At 43.9% G+C, this 19,565-nt stretch overlaps 2 protein-coding genes and 6 non-coding genes across 9 annotated transcripts; 7 read left to right on the top strand and 1 right to left on the bottom strand.

Annotated features, from left to right (window-relative positions):
• The first annotated feature begins 473 nt into the window (after positions 1–473).
• LOC125533715 lies at positions 474–4,244 on the top strand. The gene is made up of 4 exons (XM_048697081.1): positions 474–569; positions 3,290–3,351; positions 3,711–3,769; positions 3,853–4,244. The coding sequence occupies exons 1-4, from the start codon at positions 484–486 to the stop codon at positions 3,865–3,867; spliced, it is 222 nt and encodes a 73-aa protein (XP_048553038.1). The 5' UTR covers positions 474–483; the 3' UTR covers positions 3,868–4,244.
• LOC125541823 lies at positions 932–1,019 on the top strand. Its single transcript, XR_007297670.1, has one exon. It is a non-coding gene; the product is annotated as a small nucleolar RNA SNORD25 (small nucleolar RNA).
• Positions 1,130–1,217, top strand: LOC125541821. The gene has a single exon (XR_007297668.1). It is a non-coding gene; the product is annotated as a small nucleolar RNA SNORD25 (small nucleolar RNA).
• Positions 1,346–1,434, top strand: LOC125541828. Its single transcript, XR_007297675.1, has one exon. It is a non-coding gene; the product is annotated as a small nucleolar RNA SNORD25 (small nucleolar RNA).
• LOC125541882 lies at positions 1,951–2,043 on the top strand. Its single transcript, XR_007297722.1, has one exon. It is a non-coding gene; the product is annotated as a small nucleolar RNA snR60/Z15/Z230/Z193/J17 (small nucleolar RNA).
• LOC125541971 lies at positions 2,257–2,343 on the top strand. The gene has a single exon (XR_007297759.1). It is a non-coding gene; the product is annotated as a small nucleolar RNA U31b (small nucleolar RNA).
• On the top strand, positions 2,946–3,028 carry LOC125541972. Its single transcript, XR_007297760.1, has one exon. It is a non-coding gene; the product is annotated as a small nucleolar RNA U31b (small nucleolar RNA).
• An 11,615-nt stretch (positions 4,245–15,859) lies between the features above and the next one.
• Positions 15,860–18,739, bottom strand: LOC125533716. 2 transcript variants are annotated; one of them, XM_048697083.1, is made up of 3 exons: positions 17,726–18,739; positions 17,534–17,630; positions 15,860–16,842 (listed from the first exon to the last, which is right to left on the bottom strand). In XM_048697083.1, exons 1-3 carry the CDS (start codon positions 18,606–18,608, stop codon positions 16,833–16,835), a joined length of 990 nt encoding a protein of 329 aa, XP_048553040.1. In that variant the 5' UTR covers positions 18,609–18,739; the 3' UTR covers positions 15,860–16,832. The 2 variants fall into 2 exon arrangements, with proteins under 2 accessions (XP_048553040.1, XP_048553039.1); XM_048697082.1 differs by lacking the exon at positions 15,860–16,842 and having other exon boundaries at positions 17,044–17,630.
• Positions 18,740–19,565: the final 826 nt, after the last annotated feature.

Raw genomic sequence — 19,565 nt, forward strand, 5'->3', positions numbered from 1 at the left:
GAGGGAGGAGGAGGAGGAGGACGGGGAGAGGAGGCCGTTGAGGTGCGCCTTGAGGGAGCCGCTGCTGCCCCCGCCGCCGCCGCCGCCCCGGTCCAGCACGGACAGCCACGCCTTCCTCCAGCCGGCCATTGTGCCTGGTCAGCGATCGCCGATCACTCCCTCACTCACTCCAGTGCTCTACTGGTCAGTGTGACGGTTAGCAACTGCCGGCAGGAGCGGATCTCGATGGGCAGGCTCAGAGTTTATGGAGAAAAATCCGTTAAGGGCCAGTTGGGCCCAAATCCACGCGGACCGTTGCCGTAAGCTGGGCCTAGCCCACAAATAACCCGGCCCACCGGATCGCACGCTTCCTAGGGTTCGTTCGCCGCCCGCAATGGGCCACCCAGCCCGCGTATATATAGACGATCGTACCGATCCACCCGAATGTCGCATCACGTCGCCGTTCCAAATTGACCTCCGCCACCTTTCCGAAGTGTGTCCACCATGGCCTGCGGCGGCGGCGGCGGCATTTTCAGCCGGGCGCTGGGCTACGTCGTCAACGAGTTCCTCGTCCAGGGCCTCGCCAACAAGTAATGCTCGACCCCCCCTTCCCTCCATCCCTCTCCCCAGAACTTAGATTAGATCTACCCGTCGTCATCGCGCGAGGGTTTCGTCGTCGTTGATTTGATTGGTAGCGCTTCGTCATCTGGTCCTTGGGACGATCGGTCCTCCGGTCGGTTCCCAGCGGGACTCGTTCCCTTGAAGCCACATCATCTCGTTGTATCATGGGCTTGCCCTCTCATGTGCTCTTCGTAGGGTTACCTATGGCGCAGGGCGCAGCAAGCTCTTACATGTACATGCTACTGTTGTTGATTTGTTCTAGCATGTACTAGGAACAAGGTCAAACTTTATTTTGGGCCAAATCCCACAGATTCGTAGGGTTGTGCACGTACGTGACGGTGATGAGCCTTTACAGACCTGTAATGATTCTGGCGAGCATGATCGCTTGATTCAAAGAACATGTAAGGGACTGAGTCGTTGTAGTAAGCCAATGGGGCCGAGTTGAGGTGTCATGTGAATTCTGTTTCCGGAGCTATTGGCTGTGAGAGTCTTGTTATGTTTGATTGTCTCGTTGAAATGACGTTGGCATGGCAACAGTGATGAGTTCTTACAGACCTGTAATGATTCTTGCGGAAATGATCGCACAGTTCAAAGAACATCTAAGGGACTGAGTTGTTATGCAACGTTTGCATTACATTTGTGTGCTGTGTTTCCTTTCCTATTTGCACAACAGTTACTGTATGTGTTTGTGTCCTTTCTCTTGTTTGACTATGAGCTGGTATTCAGTTTGTTTTTTCATGGAAACAATGACTCAATGAGAGTTTTAGCAGACATGTAATTATTCTTGCGGGAATAATTGGAAGATTCAAATCACATCCAAGGGATTGAGTTATAATGGAGAATTTGCACTAGATTTCTTGTATAGTACTCCCTCCGTCCGAAAAAGTTTGTCCCAAGCTTGTCTCTCAAATGGATGTATCTAGCACTAACTTGATGCTAGATACATCCATTTGAGAGACAATTTTTTCGCACGGAGGGAGTACGTGTTTTCTGTCTGATTATATTTAAGGTTTTCAACAAAACCAGTATTTCGCTCATATCTGATCACCTTGGTCGCACCCCTTATCTCGATAATAAAGAACACATTATTTTGTTCTTTGTTGTTGAACGAAACTGTCTGAATTGCTACAGAGGATGGCGAAGATTTATATTTGGTCTCGTTTGTCGTAACTGGCATTTGTTTGCCTTGCCGACGACCTCATTATTGGTTTGCTGTTTTATTTTGTTTGTTTGGCCAATGATTAAACTAAACTAATAGACAAGCATGTGTCTCAACTCTCTTCATGTGGAAAGCATAATTATCAATGAGGTCAAACTCTGTTTGTCTTTATACTTCCTTTTACCGGTCTGCAAGCTCGGGTGATGATTACAAGTGCATAGTTCAGATGACCATACTGTGATGACTTGAACAAAATAGTCTTTTGCTCCTAGCTGATGACCTTTGTCTGCCTGTTCAATTTTGATTGAAATTGCATTTGAGAAATCATAACCTAGCAAATTAAATTATTTTAACTCGATCAAGGATACTGAAGAGAACATGCTATGTGAACAAATCCATGCGAGCTGTGCCACATAGCCAATGATTTCATTTGGCTGAGTTGTCTTCCTACTTCTGATGCATATAAAGATGAGTTGGTGTCAGCAATGAATTTTCAAGAGGATGATGATTTCATATTTGTCGCCCCAGTCTTAGGGTCCGCTTTGGTGTATCTGTGCTGATTGACATACTTTTGAATCTGACTCTGTAAATGAATTTTTTATATTTATTTCTAAATTGTGCTTGCCTTATTAGGTCCTCATTAACTGGTGTGAGTTTGTGTTCTGTACTTTGGATGAGGCGGAGCTTGATTGAGTTTTTCTTTCTTGTGATCTTATTAAATCTTACTCTGATGTTCAGGAACCAAACTCTTGCATGTGCCTTGTGAAGTATTTTTATCTGCTTTGTTTAGATACCATAGTTTCCTTGTTCTTGATTTCTGTTTATTTTTTTAACTGCCTTGTTGTGCTGTTGTTTCTGAGTAAGATGTTTTTTTAATCTTTTTTATTTACATACCACTCCTCTTGAACAAATCCACTCTTGCTATCTTGCAGTGAGTGGGAATAAGACGAGCTGTGGCACTTTGCCAATAATTCATTTGGCCGAACTGCTTTAAACTTCTGCTGCTTTTAATGATTGTACTAAAGATGCTTTAGACTTTGTTCGGTTACACCTCCTCACAGGGGGATTGGGGTGGATTGGAGGAGGTTTTGACTTGTAGAGGGTGTAATCCCTGCCAATCCCTGCCAAACCCCTCCATTTTCCCTGTCAACCGAACAGGCCCTTCGTGTCAGCATTGAATATCCAAGAGGATGATGATTTCATATTTGTCGCCCCAGTCTTAGGGTCTGCTTTGGTGTACCTGTGCTGATTGACTTCTGAATCTGACTCTGTAAATGAAAATTTTGATATTCCTTCAAAATTGTGATTGCTTTATGTCCTCATAAGCTGGTATGTGTTTGTGTCATGTGCTTTGGACGAGGAGCTTGTTGAGATTTTCTTGTGTCATCTTGTTATATTTTACTCTGATGCCAAGGAAGCACTCTTACTATCTGCTTTGTTTAGCCACCTTAATTTCCCTTGATATCCGTTAGTTTTATTTTACTTGCCTTGCTGTTTGTTCTGAGTAAGATGATTTTTTTTACTGTGCAGCCGTGCCTTCCAGAGGTTTGCTGTGAGGACCAACAAGACTTTCGAGAATCTCTCATCTAGAGGTAATGTTGCTCATTTAATGTTTCACCAATTTCGGTTGAATATCAGTTCGAGAATTTCTTGGCAGAATATTCGCATCACTGGTTTCTATAGTGAATTTGTATATGAAGTCATTTTCTCTGTGATAGGATATTTGTATACTAAATTAATTTCATTTTTTTCTCCCTTTGTAAAGAAATATAAGACCGTTTAGATCATTACTTTGTGTTTCATTTAAACGCTCTTATATTTCTTTACAGAGGGAGTATTTTTCATCGTTGTGGCATCACCAGTTCACCACATTATTTGAATATGTGGGTTCGATTTTAATGCCTTATTTGTGCTACCATTAATCTGGTAATTTTTGCTTCTCACTCGACAGTTAAACAAGTGAGGGAGGAGGTGTCAGAGCAAATTAGGGATCCTCATGGGCATGATAATGTGAGTTAAACCAAACCTTGACGTGGTTCACTGTTGTGGTTGTTTGAAATGCTGCAGGTGACTGAATAGATCTTTGTTTGCAGGGCTTCAAGCAGTGATGCTGACTCCTAGGCGTGCATCAAGTTGCTAGCTGTACAATCCTGCTATCAGCGTTCCCGGTCATATCCTAGTTTTCGATGCCATCCTCAAGTGGCCATTGTATAAAATCTGAATCCAAATGATCTTATTTTCTATTTAGAATGTTTTTCTTAGAAAGAACTAGACGCAGAGCATTATTCTACTCCTTGGCTGAGCCTCAGTTCTACAAATTTCTATGCTGGAACAAATTACTATGTAGCCTCCCGGAACAAATTCTACAGAGGGATTCTCCTTGGCTGAGCCTCAGTTCTACAAATTTATATGCTTTGTTTTATGACTAGTTTTTGCGGTCTGTCTGTTGTTATGTCCTTGGCTGCCAAATCTATATAACAATGACTATGTTGATATCCAGGAAATATCATCGTGTTCATTTTGGCATTTGTTCATCTGATCAGTTTAAATGTAGAAGCTTAGACATTTTTGGTTGGCGTACAAACAACTGGAAGCTATATTTTACTCCATCTGTATCAAAATTTAAGATGTTTTTTGACACTACAACAATGTTTAGAAAGGGTCTGAGGGAGCAATTCATTACCTAAATTCCATACATTTAAGTGGGATTCTTCTATGGTTTTTCTTTTGTTTGCGGTGTTCGCAACATTTATGAAGGTTGCTGTTTGCAACCCGGATCAGCACTGCTAATTGTTCCGAAGAAATCCTCACCTGGTTTTGCTAACTCTACAATGGTGGCTCACGTGCCTTTCTTTGATATTTACAAATCCATTCTCTCCTCCCTTCCTTTCTCCTACAGTTTGGTGAGGTGAGGGAGGGGTACTCGTTCTCCTGTTTATTACTACTCCCTCCGTTCGGAATTACTTGTCTCGGATATGGATGTATCTAGAACTAAAATACATCTAGATACATCCATTTTTGCGACAAGTAATTCCGAACGGAGGGAGTACTTCGTTGCACAATGTTAGACATTTTTGCAAGCGATGTTAGCTTGTAAAAACATTTTATATTATAGGACGGAGGGAGTAGTAAAGTTAATTAGTACTTGTGTCCTTCACGACAGTTTTGGGGATTCCGCATTGGGTTGGAGGCATCGATATTAAATCAGCGTTGAACCTAGAGATGTCGTTAAGGATGGTATGGGTACATTTAAGGATGGTATGGGTACACAAATACCATATCCATACACATGTTTCTCATGGGTGTAAAATCCTACTCATAACCTACCATCGAGTAAATATGACTCACAAGGTGCGAGCCACTGAGAGATTTGCTTGTATATAAAGACTGGTAACTTAGGGTTTATTACACATGAGCCATCAGTGAGATAATCGGGTAGGGTCTAGACATACCCGTGGACAAACAATCGTACCCATGCCTTATTCATGACTAGTCGGGTAGGGTTTGGGCATTATCCATGGGCACGAAAATGTGCCCATACCCAACCTAAGCGGGTCGGGTACCCAATGGTACCGGTGCCCATATGTAAAATTGCCATGCTTAGATGTTGTCTTCATCTTTTTCGTTGGCGTTTCTTCTCTTGGTTTGGCTTGCTTTCCCCTCTTTGAATAACCTCCCCTGATTGAGTCAATTGAATCATTCTTTGTGGGCAATTTGCAGCTATGTTAAAAAGGAAATATGAGAGAGGATCTCACTGTGTCACCCCTCTAAAGCTACAAAAAGTCACCCCACTGAATCATTGATATTCACAATGAGTGTCCATGTTTTACCACATTACCAAACCACCCCATCCACGTATCATTAAACCTTCTTTGTCTCGTGCTATAGAATAAGAAATCCCAGTTAACCTTGTCATAAGCCTTCTCAAAAATCCATTTTTAGTATCTCATCTTGTTGATTTTTTAGATTCATGCAAGATCTCGTGAAGTGACATGACCCCATCTATAATGTTTCTTCCTTTGATAAATGTATTCAGACAAACATAAAATAGTTGATGCATAAAAGGCTTCATCCATAACTTTAGCAAAAAAAATTGAAGAGGAGATGTAACAAACAGATAGGCTTGTATTTCTGAACTATGTCAACACCAAGCCCTTTTGGTATAAGAGTGATTACTCCAAAGTTATTCTATCCAGGTCCATTCTCCCAACATGCAATTCAAAAGAATACATCATCAAATCATCCTTAATAAAAGGCCAACAAGCTTGGTAGAATTCAATAGGTTTTCATCTACACCTACTCGCAGATCTGTTTTTTCTCATACTACCAATTACGCTCTTGATTTCCTCCTCACTATTTTTTTACAAAGCGCAACATTATCTTCCTCAGATAGACGTCGACTATATCTAGGGTGGGAGGAGGAGTAAGTAAGGAGAAAAATGTGATGCATAATGGAGTGGTCTAACGAGGACAAACAAGAATGAGAAGGGGTAGTGGATTAAGTTGCGGCAGGGATTGGGCAATATATTTTGCATTTTCTAGACAAAGAAAAATTACAGGGAAAGATGGAGTGGTGGGGTAGAGGTCACATAATATTGTGGCAAAGTCAAATTATTGGATTGGATTTAGGTATACCTAGATACATAATTATGCTCATGCCCTATACATTAGTAGTCGCGTGGTTCAAGCAGGCCTGGCCCGACCCATCCGTAAACATGCCTAGCAAGGCACAGCCTGTGGCGAGCCGCACTTCCAGGTTAAACGGGTCGCCCCGCGTGCTATTAGGTCTTTTGGGCTATTTTTGGCATTTTGGGCTGTTAAAAAAGTTATGTTGTGTCGGCACGTGTTGGAGATATGCCCTAGAGGTGATCATGTGATGATGATATTTTCCTATGTATTCATGAATCATATGTATTGTCCTTGAACACCAGCAATGATATGTATCGATAACCCACAAGTATAGGGGATCACAACAGTTTTCGAGGGTAGAGTATTCAACCCAAATTTATTGATTCGACACAAGGGAAGCCAAAGAATATTCTCAAATATATTAGCAGCTGAGTTGTCAATTCAACCACACCTGGAAACTTTAATATCTGCAGCAAAGTGTTTAGTAGCAAAGTAATATGATAATAGTGGTAACGGTAGCAAAAGGTAATGATAGAAAAAGTAATGTTTTTGGTATTTTGTAGTGATGATAGCAATAGCAACGGAAAAGTAAATAAGCGGAGAACAATATATGGAAAGCTCGTAGGCAATGGATCAGTGATGGAGAATTATGCCGGATATGGTTCATCATGTAACAGTCATAACCTAGGGTGACACAGAACTAGCTCCAATTCATCAATGTAATGTAGGCATGTATTTTGAATATAGTCATACATGCTTATGGAAAAGAACTTGCATGACATCTTTTGTCCTACCCTCCCGTGGCAGCGGTGTCCTAATGGAAACTAAGGGATATTAAGGCCTCCTTTTAATAGAGTACCGGACCAAAGCATTAACACATAGTGAATACATGAACTCCTCAAACTACGGTCATCACCGGGAGTGGTCCCGATTATTGTCACTTCGGGGTTGCCGGATCATAACACATAGTAGGTGACTATAGACTTGCAAGATAAGATCAAGAACTCTCATATATTGATGAAAACATAATAGGTTCAGATCTGAAATCATGGCACTCGGGCCCTAGTGACAATCATTAAGCATAGCAAAGTCATAGCAACATCAATCTCAGAACATAGTGGATACTAGGGATCAAACCCTAACAAAACTAACTCGATTACATGATAAATCTCATCCAACCCATCACCGTCCAGCAAGCCTACGATGGAATTACTCACGCACGACGATGAGCATCATGAAATTGGTGATGGAGGAAGGTTGATGATGACGATGGCGACGGATTCCCCTCTCCGGAGCTCCGAACAGACTCCAGATCAGCCCTCCCGAGAGGTTTTAGGGCTTGGCGGCGGCTCCGTATCGTAAAACGCGATGAATCTTTCTCTCTGATTTTTTTCTCCCCGAAAGCAAATATATAGAGTTGGAGTTGAGGTCGGAGGAGCTCCAGGGGGCCCACGAGGTAGGGGGCGCGCCCTGGGGGGGGGGGGGGCAGGCGCGCCCCCCACCCTCGTGGCTAGGGTGTGGGCCCCCTGGTCTTCATCTTTTGCAAGGATTTTTTATTATTTCCGAAAAGACGTTCCGTGAAGTTTCAGGTCATTCCGAGAACTTTTGCTTCTACACATAAATAACACCATGGTAATTCTGCTGAAAACAGCGTCAGTCCGGGTTAGTTCCATTCAAATCATGCAAGTTAGAGTCCAAAACAAGGGCAAAAGTGTTTGGAAAAGTAGATACGACGGAGACGTATCAACTCCCCCAAGCTTAAACCTTTGCTTGTCCTCAAGCAATTCAGTTGATAAACTGAAAGTGATAAAGAAAAACTTTTACAAATCATGTTTGCTCTTGTTGTTGTAAATATGTAAAGCCAGCATTCATGTTTTCAGCAAAGATTATAAACTAACCATATTCACAATAACGCAAAGGTCTCATGTTTACTCATATCAATGGCATAATCAACTAGCGAGCAATAATAATAAATCTCGGATGACAACACTTTCTCAAAACAATCATAATATGATATAACAAGATGGTATCTCGCCAGCCCTTTCTGAGACCGCAAAACATAAATGCAGAGCACCTTTAACGATCTGACTAGACATTGTAATTCATGGTAAAAGAGATCCAGTCAAGTCATACTCAATGTAAACTAATAGTAATGAATGCAAATGACAGTGGAGCTCTCCAACTGGTGCTTTTTAATAAGAGGATGATGACTCAACATAAAAGTAAATAGATAGGCCCTTCACAGAGGGAAGCAGGGATTTGTAGAGGTGCCAGAGCTCGGTTTTGAAATAGAGGTGAATAATATTTTGAGCGGCATCTTTCATTGTCAACATAACAACCAAGAGATGGCAATATCTTCCATGCTACAGACATTATAGGTGGTTCCCAAACAGAATGGTAAAGTTTATACTCCCCCTCCAACAAGCATCAATCCATTGCTTGCTCGAAACAATGAGTGCCCCAACTAACAAGAGTCCCAGGGGGAGTTTTGTTTGCAATTATTTTGATTTGATTTGCATAAAGCATGGGACTGGACATCCCGGTGACCAGCCATTTTCTCGTGAGTGAGGAGCGGAGTCCACTCCTCTTGTGAATAACCCGCCTAACATGGAAGATATGGACAACCCTAGTTGATACATGAGCTATTCGAGCATACAAAACAGGATATTTATTTGAAGGTTTAGAGTTTGGTACATACAAATTTACTTGGAACGGCAGGTAGATACCGTATATAGGTAAGTATGGTGGACTCATATGGAACAACTTTGGGGTTTATGGAGTTGGATGCACAAGCAGTATTCCCGCTTAGTACAGGTGAAGGCTAGAAAAAGACTGGGAAGCGACCAGCTAGAGAGCGACAATAGTCATGAACATGCATTAAAATTAATCAACACCAAATGCAAGCATGAGTAGGATATAATCCACCATGAACATAAATATCGTGAAGACTATGTTGATTTTGTTTTAACTACATGCGTGAGCATGCGCCAAGTCAAGTCACTTAAATTATTCAGAGGAGGATACCACCCTATCATACCACATCATAACTATTTTAATAGCATGTTGGCACTCAAGGTAAACCATTATAAGCTCCTAGCTAATCAAGCATGGCACAAGAAACTATGATCTCTAGTTGTCATTGCAAACATGTTTATTCATAATAGGCTGAATCAGGAACGATGAACTAATCATATTTACAAAAACAAGAGAGGTCGAGTTCATACCAGCTTTTCTCATCTCAGTCAGTCCATCATATATCATCATAATTGTCTTTCACTTGCACGACCGAACGATGTGGATAATAATAATAGTGCACGTGCATTGGACTAAGCTGGAATCTACAAGCATTCAATAAACAGGAGAAGACAAGGCAATATGGGCTCTTTTGTCAGATCAACAATAATGCATATAAGAGCCACTTCAACAATTTAATTATGGTCTTCTCCTATCAACCCCCAAAGAAAAGAAAAGAAATAAAATTATTTACACGGGAAAGCTCCCAACAAGCAAAAAGAAGAACAGGAAATCTTTTTGGGTTTTCTTTTTAATTACTACTACAAGCATGGAAAGTAAATTAATTAAAAGCTACAACTGATTTTTTGGTTTTTTTAAGGTTTATTAAACACACAAGAAGAAAGCATAAAAAGGAAAATAAACTAGCATGGATGATACAATGAAAAAGTATGAGCACCGGCATCTAGCAATGAGTGTGTGGACATGAATGTAATGTCGGTGAGAAATACGTACTCCCCCAAGCTTAGGCTTTTGGCCTAAGTTGGTCTATTGTAACACCCATGATGCGGCTATGTCTCCCACGTGTCGGAGCACGACTTAGAGGCATAATCGCATAGTAGGCATGTCGCAAGAGGGGTAATCTTCACACATCCCATGTACTGAATAAGAAAGGGATAAAGAGCTGGCTTACAATCGCCACTTCACACAATTCATAAAATATATCATACATTATCCAGAATACAACCAAGGTCCGACTACGGAACCAAATAAAGAAAGACAACCCCAAATGCTAGATCCTCGATCGCCTCGACTGGGCTCCACTACTGATCAACTGGAAACGAAACAACACAACGAACAAGATCTTCATCGAGCTCCCACTTGAGCTCAGTTGCGTCATCTGCACGGGCATCATCGACACCTGCAACTGTTTGGAAGTATCTGTGAGCCACGAGGACTCATCAATCTCACATCCGCGAGATCAAGACTATTTAAGCTTATGGGTAGGAAAAGGTAGTGAGGTGGAACTCCAGCAAGCACTAGCTTATATGGTGGCTAACTTACGCAAATAAGAGCGAGAAGAGAAGCAATGCACGGTCGTGAACTAGAAGTGATCCTGAAACTACTTACGTCCAAGCATAACACAAGAACCGTGTTCACTTCCCGGACTCCGCCGGAAAGAGACCATCACGGCTACACACGCGGTTGATGCATTTTAACTAAGTTAAGTGTCAAGTTCTCTACAACCGGACATTAACAAATTCCCATCTGCCCATAACCGCGGGCACGGCTTTCGAAAGTTCAAAACCTTGCAGGGGTGTCCCAACTTAGCCCATCACAAGCTCTCACAGTCAACGAAGGATATTCCTTCTCCCAGGAAGACCCGATCAGACTCGGAATCCCGGTTACAAGACATTTTGACAATGGTAAAACAAGACCAGCAAAGCCACCCGACTGTGCCGACAAATCCCGATAGGAGCTGCACATATCTCATTCCCAGGGCACATCAGATTGTCCAAACTTCCGGTAGGCCAACCCAAAGTTGCCCCTGGTGGTCACCGGCGGCTGAAGGGTTGGACCAACACTCAGAGGAGCACAGGCCCGGGGGTTTAAAATAAAGATGACCCTTGAGTCTGCAGAACCCAATGGAAAAAAAGGCTAAGTGGCAAATGGTAAAACCAAGGTTGGGCCTTGCTGGAGGAGTTTTATTCAAGGCGAACTGTCAAGGGGTTCCCATTATAACCCAACCGCGTAAGGAATGCGAAATCAAGGAACATAACACCGGTATGACGGAAACTAGGGCGGCAAGAGTGGAACAAAACACCAGGCATAAGGCCGAGCCTTCCACCCTTTACCAAGTATATAGATGCATTAAAGTAAATAAGATATAATAATGATATCCCAACAAATATCCATGTTCCAACATGGAACAAAACTCCATCTTCACCTGCAGCTATCAATGCTATAAGAGGGGATGAGCAAAGCGGTAACATAGCCAAACAACGGTTTGCTAGGCAAGGTGGGTTAGAGGCTTGACATGGCAACATGTGAGGCATGATATAGCAAGTGGTAGGTATCGCGACATAGCAATAGAGCGAGCAACTAGCAAGCAAAGATAGAAGTGATTTTGAGGGTATGGTCATCTTGCCTGAGATCCCGCAAGGAAGAAGAATGAGTCCATGAAGAAGACAAACGGACGTAGTTCGAACGGATCCTCACAAACGTGACATTATCGGAACTAACCCGAAGAAGCAACATCAGAAAGAAGCAAACAACATAGTAAACAACCATCACATAAGCATGGCATGATGCGCAAACAAGTATGATGCATGTCCGGTTTAAAGAGGCATGGCATGGCAAAGTGCACAAACAAAACTACAAGTTAAGTGGATCCCAATATGCAACGAGTTGCATATTGAAGAAACACCACATCAATTATTTAGTTCACTCCCGGTTATGTACCCAACAAAATTAAATGTTCTTAACACGGCAAGCGGTGAAACATGAGTAGAATACACAGTTAGGCATTTTAAATGAGGCCGGAAATAACAAACAACAATTCCGGTAAATCCCCATATGCATTTAGCAATTTAAAGCAAACAATTTTAAACATTTAAATGTTATTATCATGATGTGAATGACATGTGCAAGTTTTATGCATTATTTATGAAAATGTTGACATGAGCATTATATTAAGCATTTGTCATCGTGGCGGAAATGAAAGGGGTGCCACGACAACTAATCCAAAAATGATGCCACAGCAACATGTCGGTTCCGGTAGCTCATGGAGATACCGGTGCAAAAGGAAATGTGACGTGAGCGTGTCATGCAAGATGGTGGGGTGATCCCGGTAACCGGGTTCCCACGGGTTAGCGGCAAATGAGGAGGGACGAGCAAGCAGCGACTCGACCATGGTGCAAACATGGGCATCTCATATAATACATCACATGCATACGGTCCACGGGCATCATTCCGGCGGTTATACCTTCCAAAAGTGCATTTACGGAGTGGTTCGAGTTCGGCAAAGGAAGTAGGCGTTCTCGCGACGGTAGTGGTACACGGACGTCGTGGAAGTGGTTGTTCACGGGTCGTTGTGGGAAGTTGTCCTTCTCGTGGTGATGGTAGCGGAAGTAGACATTCTCGCCACGTTCGTAGTGGTAGTAGTTGTACTCATGATGTAGTGGAAGTAGTGGTACTATCGGTCCCCGGCGATGGTAGTCGTTCACGTTTTTAGTCGCACAATTTTTCGTAGATGTTCGGGGTCACGGCGAGGAACTTGACATCCACGGAGGCTTCGAGGGTCGATGGTATTGGTACTTGGCAAAATGCACGTCGACGGTAGTTGTTCTCGTATCATCGTGGAAGCAGTCGTACTCGGCGATAGTGGTACTTGGTGTTTCGTTCGGTACTCATTCGAGCATTCGTGTGGTCTTGTCGGTGATGTACTTGGCGAATTCCACGGAGGCGGTCTTGGCAGGCAACGAGCAACGACGCGGTGTACCGACGCAGCAACGCAGGCGGGTGCTCGAGCAAGACTTGGCGCCGATCGTCGTCCCCGCGTACTCGCACGACAGCAGCAGGGAACGGTGGCGGCGCCGGGCTTGAGGAAGCTGAGGTCAACGAGCAAGGGCTCATCTCCCTCGCAGAGAGACGAGGGCGATAGAAGCTTCGCTGGAACGGGGGAACGATGGAGGCACGGGAACGACGGGACTCCGGCGTGGCAGGGAGCTCAGGTGGCTACGGCTGGATGGGTTCGAGCGCTGCTGCGGGTAAATCTGAGAAAAGTTTGATACCTGAACCATAACTCAACCAAACTCACGTGAGCTAGCTTGACACTTGAACCTAAACTAAACCCACGATAGCTCTCTTGCCACCCAACCAAAACCAAACTTGCTGGGAATTTTAACCAAACCAAACTGAACCAAGCCTTCAACCATGGGTTGAAACTGTTATCATAAATGGGTTCAGAACCGTTTGTAAATGGGTTAAGCACTATATTAACAGTCAACCAAAAAACAACAAACACAGATTATGGAACGGAGGGAGTACAGACTAAGAGAGACAGACCAAAGGAAATTCAGATTATAGCAGAATGAGCAGAAGAAGAAAAGCATGGGCCACAGATCATAGAAAGAACGAGCAGAAATTCAGAATGTTTACAGACAGACGGAATACTAAAAGGCAAAGAGAAATACAGATTGTAACAGAATTAGCAGGAAAAAGGAAGAGAAAAATGAGTTGCAGATTATAAAAGAGTGAGCAGAAATTCAGAACGTTCACATAACATAGCGCAATGATAGGGTGGCCAACAATAACTGTGTCCTGCACTTAAGACTGACAGTTCAACTCTAGGGGGTAGTGGATTTCAGTTAGTGTGTGGTTTAAACCAGACATGCAGGCAGACCGGGCATCCGGAGACGGGGTTCTAGTTGTACTCCTTGGACCTCTAAAGAAATGAAATTAACAAAGAAACAACACAAGTAACCAGAGCATCAGGAGTCCACATCATCTAAACAAAGATGGGCTATCAAATAGACAATCTATGTAACAAGCTTGGCCATGGCTACGGCAGCCGCTAGTACTCGGCACAGAAGTTCACATCCTTTATGAAAAAGATCATCACGCTGGCCCCGACACAAGCACCCGAGAACATGAGAATGGCCATGACCTGCAAAATAACATGGGCATCATTTCACTTCGAAAACACTTGCTTATCACTGGAAGCCTAGAATATATATATATATATCAACGAAAAATAGTGCTGGCAACTCCTATTACAGGTTTTGGTGGATTTATTACGTGCTAGACGAAATGAACACTCATTCCAAGAACAGAGGAAGAAATAGGGCAACAAGACCCGGCTGTGTTCCAGCCAACAAATTCAATGAACTTATGACATGCCTATGGACTAGCTGATTCATCACTCCTTTATTCATCACTCACTTCTTGTCAAGAGTGTCATATCAAACCAAAGTCCAATAGTTCTATAGACTAGTCTTGGCAATGTTTACTCGCTTAGCAACAGTGGTTTTGCTTGTCCAATCACTATAACGGAAAAAAGGAGCAAGGCAAAGGCAAATCGATGATCAGGATCATATTTTTACCTTTTCTTGGTTTCATGTTTTTAGCCGTGTGATTACTGTCCATCTCCTGCAAATGAAACAAAGGATTAATTTAAAGGCATATGAACACTTCTATACTGCAAGTTTTATATATCCCATTCTACACAAGTAGTAGAACCAAAATGTAAGCAGTTAACTCACCCTCCTTTGGTTTGAACAACCAATCTTTAGCACAAACAAGAACTTCCAGCATATCAGGGTTCAAAGAGCTTCTCTTGTCGCCTAGTATCCTCTTACCACAACTGAAGGCTGATTCAGATGCCACTGTGCTCAAAGGAATTGCAAGAAAGTCACGGGCCATAGATGCCAATATAGGAAACTTTTCGCCATGCCTCTTCCACCAACCCAAGACATCAAAGTCATCACCGACCTTCTCGGATGCTTCTTCCAAGTATGCATCAAGCTCGGATTTGTGTACACGTGACCTCCGGCGAGACTTGTGCTGGGCAAACTCTTCTTCCAACTTCCTTTTCCCTGCAACAGGTGATCCAATAATGGTATTGCCTTGACTAGAAGGTGTCGAGTGTGCAGTGCTTGTCGCTGCAAAAGTAGCTCATATTCCTTGACATACTTTCTCACCCATTCTAAAGCAATCTCCACTTGTTTTGTAATTTGCTCCCCGTCGGTAGACAACTTGCAATAGAAGAAATCCAAGTAATCTTCTTTCCTCCTTGGATCCAGGAATGTAGCAATGACAAGTGCATGGTTAAACTCAATGCCCTTGCTTTTTCTACGACGGTTAGGATCTGCATTGTCCTTCTCCTCGGGATCCCAATATTTATCAAGCTTTGTTTGCATCACTGCTGCCAATTCCTTCAACACATCAGAGGTCTGCCAACCCGGGTCTTTCAATGCATGGCGAATAGAAAGCACAACTGGCAGAAACTTATGTGAAGTTGGCTTCCTATGAGCTGAAACAATCAAAGTAAGCTCTTCAAAAGCTTTTAGAAACTCACAAATAGCTTTTGCCTTCTCCCATTCCTCCTCACTTGGAGAATCTATCATCTTTCTGTTGGCATAACTAGTGAGAACAGATTTGTACGCCAATGCTTCTACAAGCATTTTCCAGGTTGAGTTCCATCTGGTTGGTGTATCAACAGAGATGCCTTTCTTTGCACGTAGACCCATCCCACTTGCAATTGTATTGAAATCTTGAAGTCTTGAAGGAGAAGAGTCAATATACTTCATCAGCTCACGTATCATGTCAATAGCTTCATGGATTATTTTCATTCCATCCTGAACCAAGATATTAAGAATGTGCGCACAACACCTGACATGCAAATGTTGACCTTCAAGGAGCAGCTCATGTTTGTGATATTTTATTAACTCCTCACATGCATTAGTATTATTGCTGGCATTATCTAGTGTCAAAGTGAATAATTTGCCTCTTATTCCCCATTCTGTTAAGCAACAAACTATTTCTTCCTCTATCGCATAGCCTGTGTGGGGATACTTCACTTCTGCGAAACTTATGGTCTTCTTCTTGTAGTTGAATTCTGCATTGATATAATGGGCGGTGATGCACATGTAGCCCAAGTCCTGTGATGATGTCCACATGTCAGATGTTAAGCAAATGCGAGAATCCAAATTTTGTAGCTCTATTTCGATATCTTTCTTCATTCCCTTATACATCTTCACTGCATCATCACGAATTGTGTGACGACCCTTGATTTGAAACGCTGGCTGCATTGAGTCAATCCATGGCTGAAGGTGGGGATCTTCAAACTTAAGAAAGGGGATCTCAGCATGGACGCAATACTTGACCATGCGTTCACGACAAACTTTTTCATCAAACACAAACAGTCCTTCAGCTGTTTTTTTTCATGGTCAACAAAAACCTATGTCTGCAAGCATCTTGGATTGATCGGCAAGCCTCTGCAATATGGGTCCTCAAACTTCTAGTCCCAAACTTGGTGTGAAGTTGCGCTCCACAGTATTTGCACACAGCCTTGAAATCGCCATCTACGAGAACCAAATCTACTTCATAATGCTCCCATACCTTGGACCTTCTAACATGTGGTATTTGACTCGTATCCTCATCCATGGAATCAGCAGTCTTCGAACCCTCTGACGTAGACATGCCTCAAATTTTATAGCACACTACAGGGGGGAAATATGTGGAAACTTACTGTTAGAAAATGGTAGAATATAGAGCAAGAAGGTAGTGAAAGAAGAGAGAACCAGACAGTTATTTTAGTTCCTCTACCGACAGGGTAAAAAGATGTTGGGTTTAGTACAACGTATGTATGCCGACATTAAAATGCTATAGAGTATAGTGTACATAAAGAAGTTCACGCCTCATATCTCAACAATCATCCCAATCTTATTATGGCAAAATAACCATGATCAATATGAATTACACAGCAAATCATCATACAATTTGCTGCTGCCATGATCAACATGATCTGGAATTGCCTTACTTCACTAGTCTAATGAGTTTGCCAAATCGATTGCACTAGACGCATGGTAGCCGAGATCTGAGGCCACAGTGCCTGCTCTACAGGTCAAATTTTGAACCAGTACTACTTGTGAAACATAGTAATTTTACTTGGTAGGTCTTGGTTATAGAAGTACAGAAATAATATTGAAGCAGCTAAAGTGTGTTAACAATGCTATATATACAGATCATTTAGGGGCTATCTATGTTTTCCTCAAAAAAAAGGGGGCTACCTAAAGCTAGAAAGCCATCATTCCTACATAAGCTGTGACTGCAAAGTGTAACAAATGGAATACTCTAGATCTGTATATCCTGCATCATGAATCCAACTAATGCCCAAGCTGTGGAATCAACCTGGTTGCTATTATTGTTGTTGCAGACGAGGAGGGGACCAGCAGGAGCACCTTGCCGGCGTTGCCGCCGGAGCACCTTGTTGCGGGAGGAGCAGGACCTGGTCAACAGGAGGAGCCGGTCAGAGAGAGAGAGAGAAAGAGAGAAAAGAGGGGGGGGGGGGGGGGGGGGGGGGGGGGGGGGGGGGGGGGGTACCTGCCGGCGAAGGGAAGGTGGCGCGACGGAGGAGGGGGCGGCGCCGGAGGGTGACGGCGAGGCGGTGGCGCAATGAAGAGACGGCGAGGCGGCGGCGCAAGGAGGGGGTGGCGCCCGAGGGTGACGGCAAGGCGGCAGTGCAAGGAAGGGGCGGCGCCGGAGGGTGACGGCGAGGCGGCGGCACAAGGAAGAGGCAGGGGAGCAGGGCGGCGCGGGGGAAGAAACAGCTAGACAGGAGCAACACCGCATCAGGGCAGCGTGTGGGTAACTGGACGCAGCAAACCGGGTTGTACCCACGGTTTGTAGCCCATAATGCATCAAATGGTTTCAGCCCATAACCAACTATACCCAAACTGGTTCCTCTCAAAACTGAAACCAAACCAAACTTAAAAAAGCTCAGCCCAATAAGACCTAAACCAATCAAGCCCATAATAAAAACCAACCCATTTAAACCAGTTTTTCTAAAACCACTCCCAGATTTAGCTGCGGGGAGCTCCTCTCCCGTATGGCGCGTCGCACAAGGCTGAGGCCACCAGAAGGAGGAGGTCAGGCGCTGCACGAAGCACCAAAGGGCGGCCATGGCGCTTGGAACTCCTATTGAAGGCAACGAAGAGAGGCGGTGGCGCTCTTGGCAGATGACGAAGAGGGGATGGCAGAGAATGGAGCGGCGACGGGGCGGCAAGGCGGTCGAAGGAGTCGCCGGAGCAGAGGCGGAGGAAGGGCTCCGGCGAAGGGGACGTCGGGGCCGGAGAAGCTCGGAGCAGGCAGAGGGGATCGAGGACGATCCCGATCGGGACGAGAGGGAGATGGCCGTGGGAACCGGGCGCGGCATGGATGGACGGCGCCGGGGATGAGGTGCATGAGAGGAGATGCGCTCGGGCATGGGAATCGGCCAGGCGCAGGTGCGAGGACTCCTGCTGGAGGAGGACGAGGGGGCCAAGCGGGACTCCTCCCTGGTGCGTGTGGGTGGCGGCGGTAGCGGGAGGGTGAGAGGGAGCGGGCTCGGGAAGGCTAGGGTTAGGAAGGAGGCTGGGCCTTAGAGGAAAATGGGCCTAGGTGCGGACTAGGGTTAGGTAGGCAGGGGCCGGCTGGGCCTTGGCCAAAAGGCTGCGGGGGTAGGATGGGCCGGCCGCTGGACCTGATTGGCCCACTGGGCTAAGCTCTCTCTCCCCTTTCTCTATAATTTCTTTAACAGAACAACACTAGAGATAAGGAAAACGAAGAGGGGGTTAGGGAAAGGAATTTGGGCAAGATGTTGATTTTCCCGGACTCGCAAAAATGTGTACGATCCAAGAAAAAGGGAGTGGGCATTTTTCAAAGTTTAAATTCAAACTCATTTGATTTAAATTCAAATGGTTCGAATAGGAAGTGAGGGTTAGGAAGGTCCAAAAATGTTTGGATTTTTGGCGGAGCTCCGGAAAATGATGAAAGAATAAATGGCAAGGTTAGAGAGTCAACACTTGAAGAAGAAAAGGCCAAGGGATTTAATATGCAAGTGTGTTAAGGTGAATTCCAAATTAAAGAAATATTTACTATAGCTCCCTAATATCGGGAGGATATGTTATAAAGAGAAGTCACCCTTCCCTCGATTTAAATGGATCGAAGATCCATACGATTTATTTAAAAGAGTTTTGAAACGGTTGCAATATTAATGGCATGATGACATGATGCAATGCAAAATATGCAATGCAACACGCAAGCAAAAACAAATCACACAACGAAACTCGGAAAACATGGAAGGTGTCTGAAGCTCTGGTCTTGGGCATCACATCTATGGCCACGGTTGGTCTGGCGGATATCCATAGTAATAGTTGGGGTCGTACTGCGAAGAAGAAGACTC

This window comes from Triticum urartu, chromosome 2 (genome assembly GCF_003073215.2).
Source record: "Triticum urartu cultivar G1812 chromosome 2, Tu2.1, whole genome shotgun sequence".
Classification (NCBI taxonomy): Eukaryota; Viridiplantae; Streptophyta; class Magnoliopsida; order Poales; family Poaceae; genus Triticum; species Triticum urartu.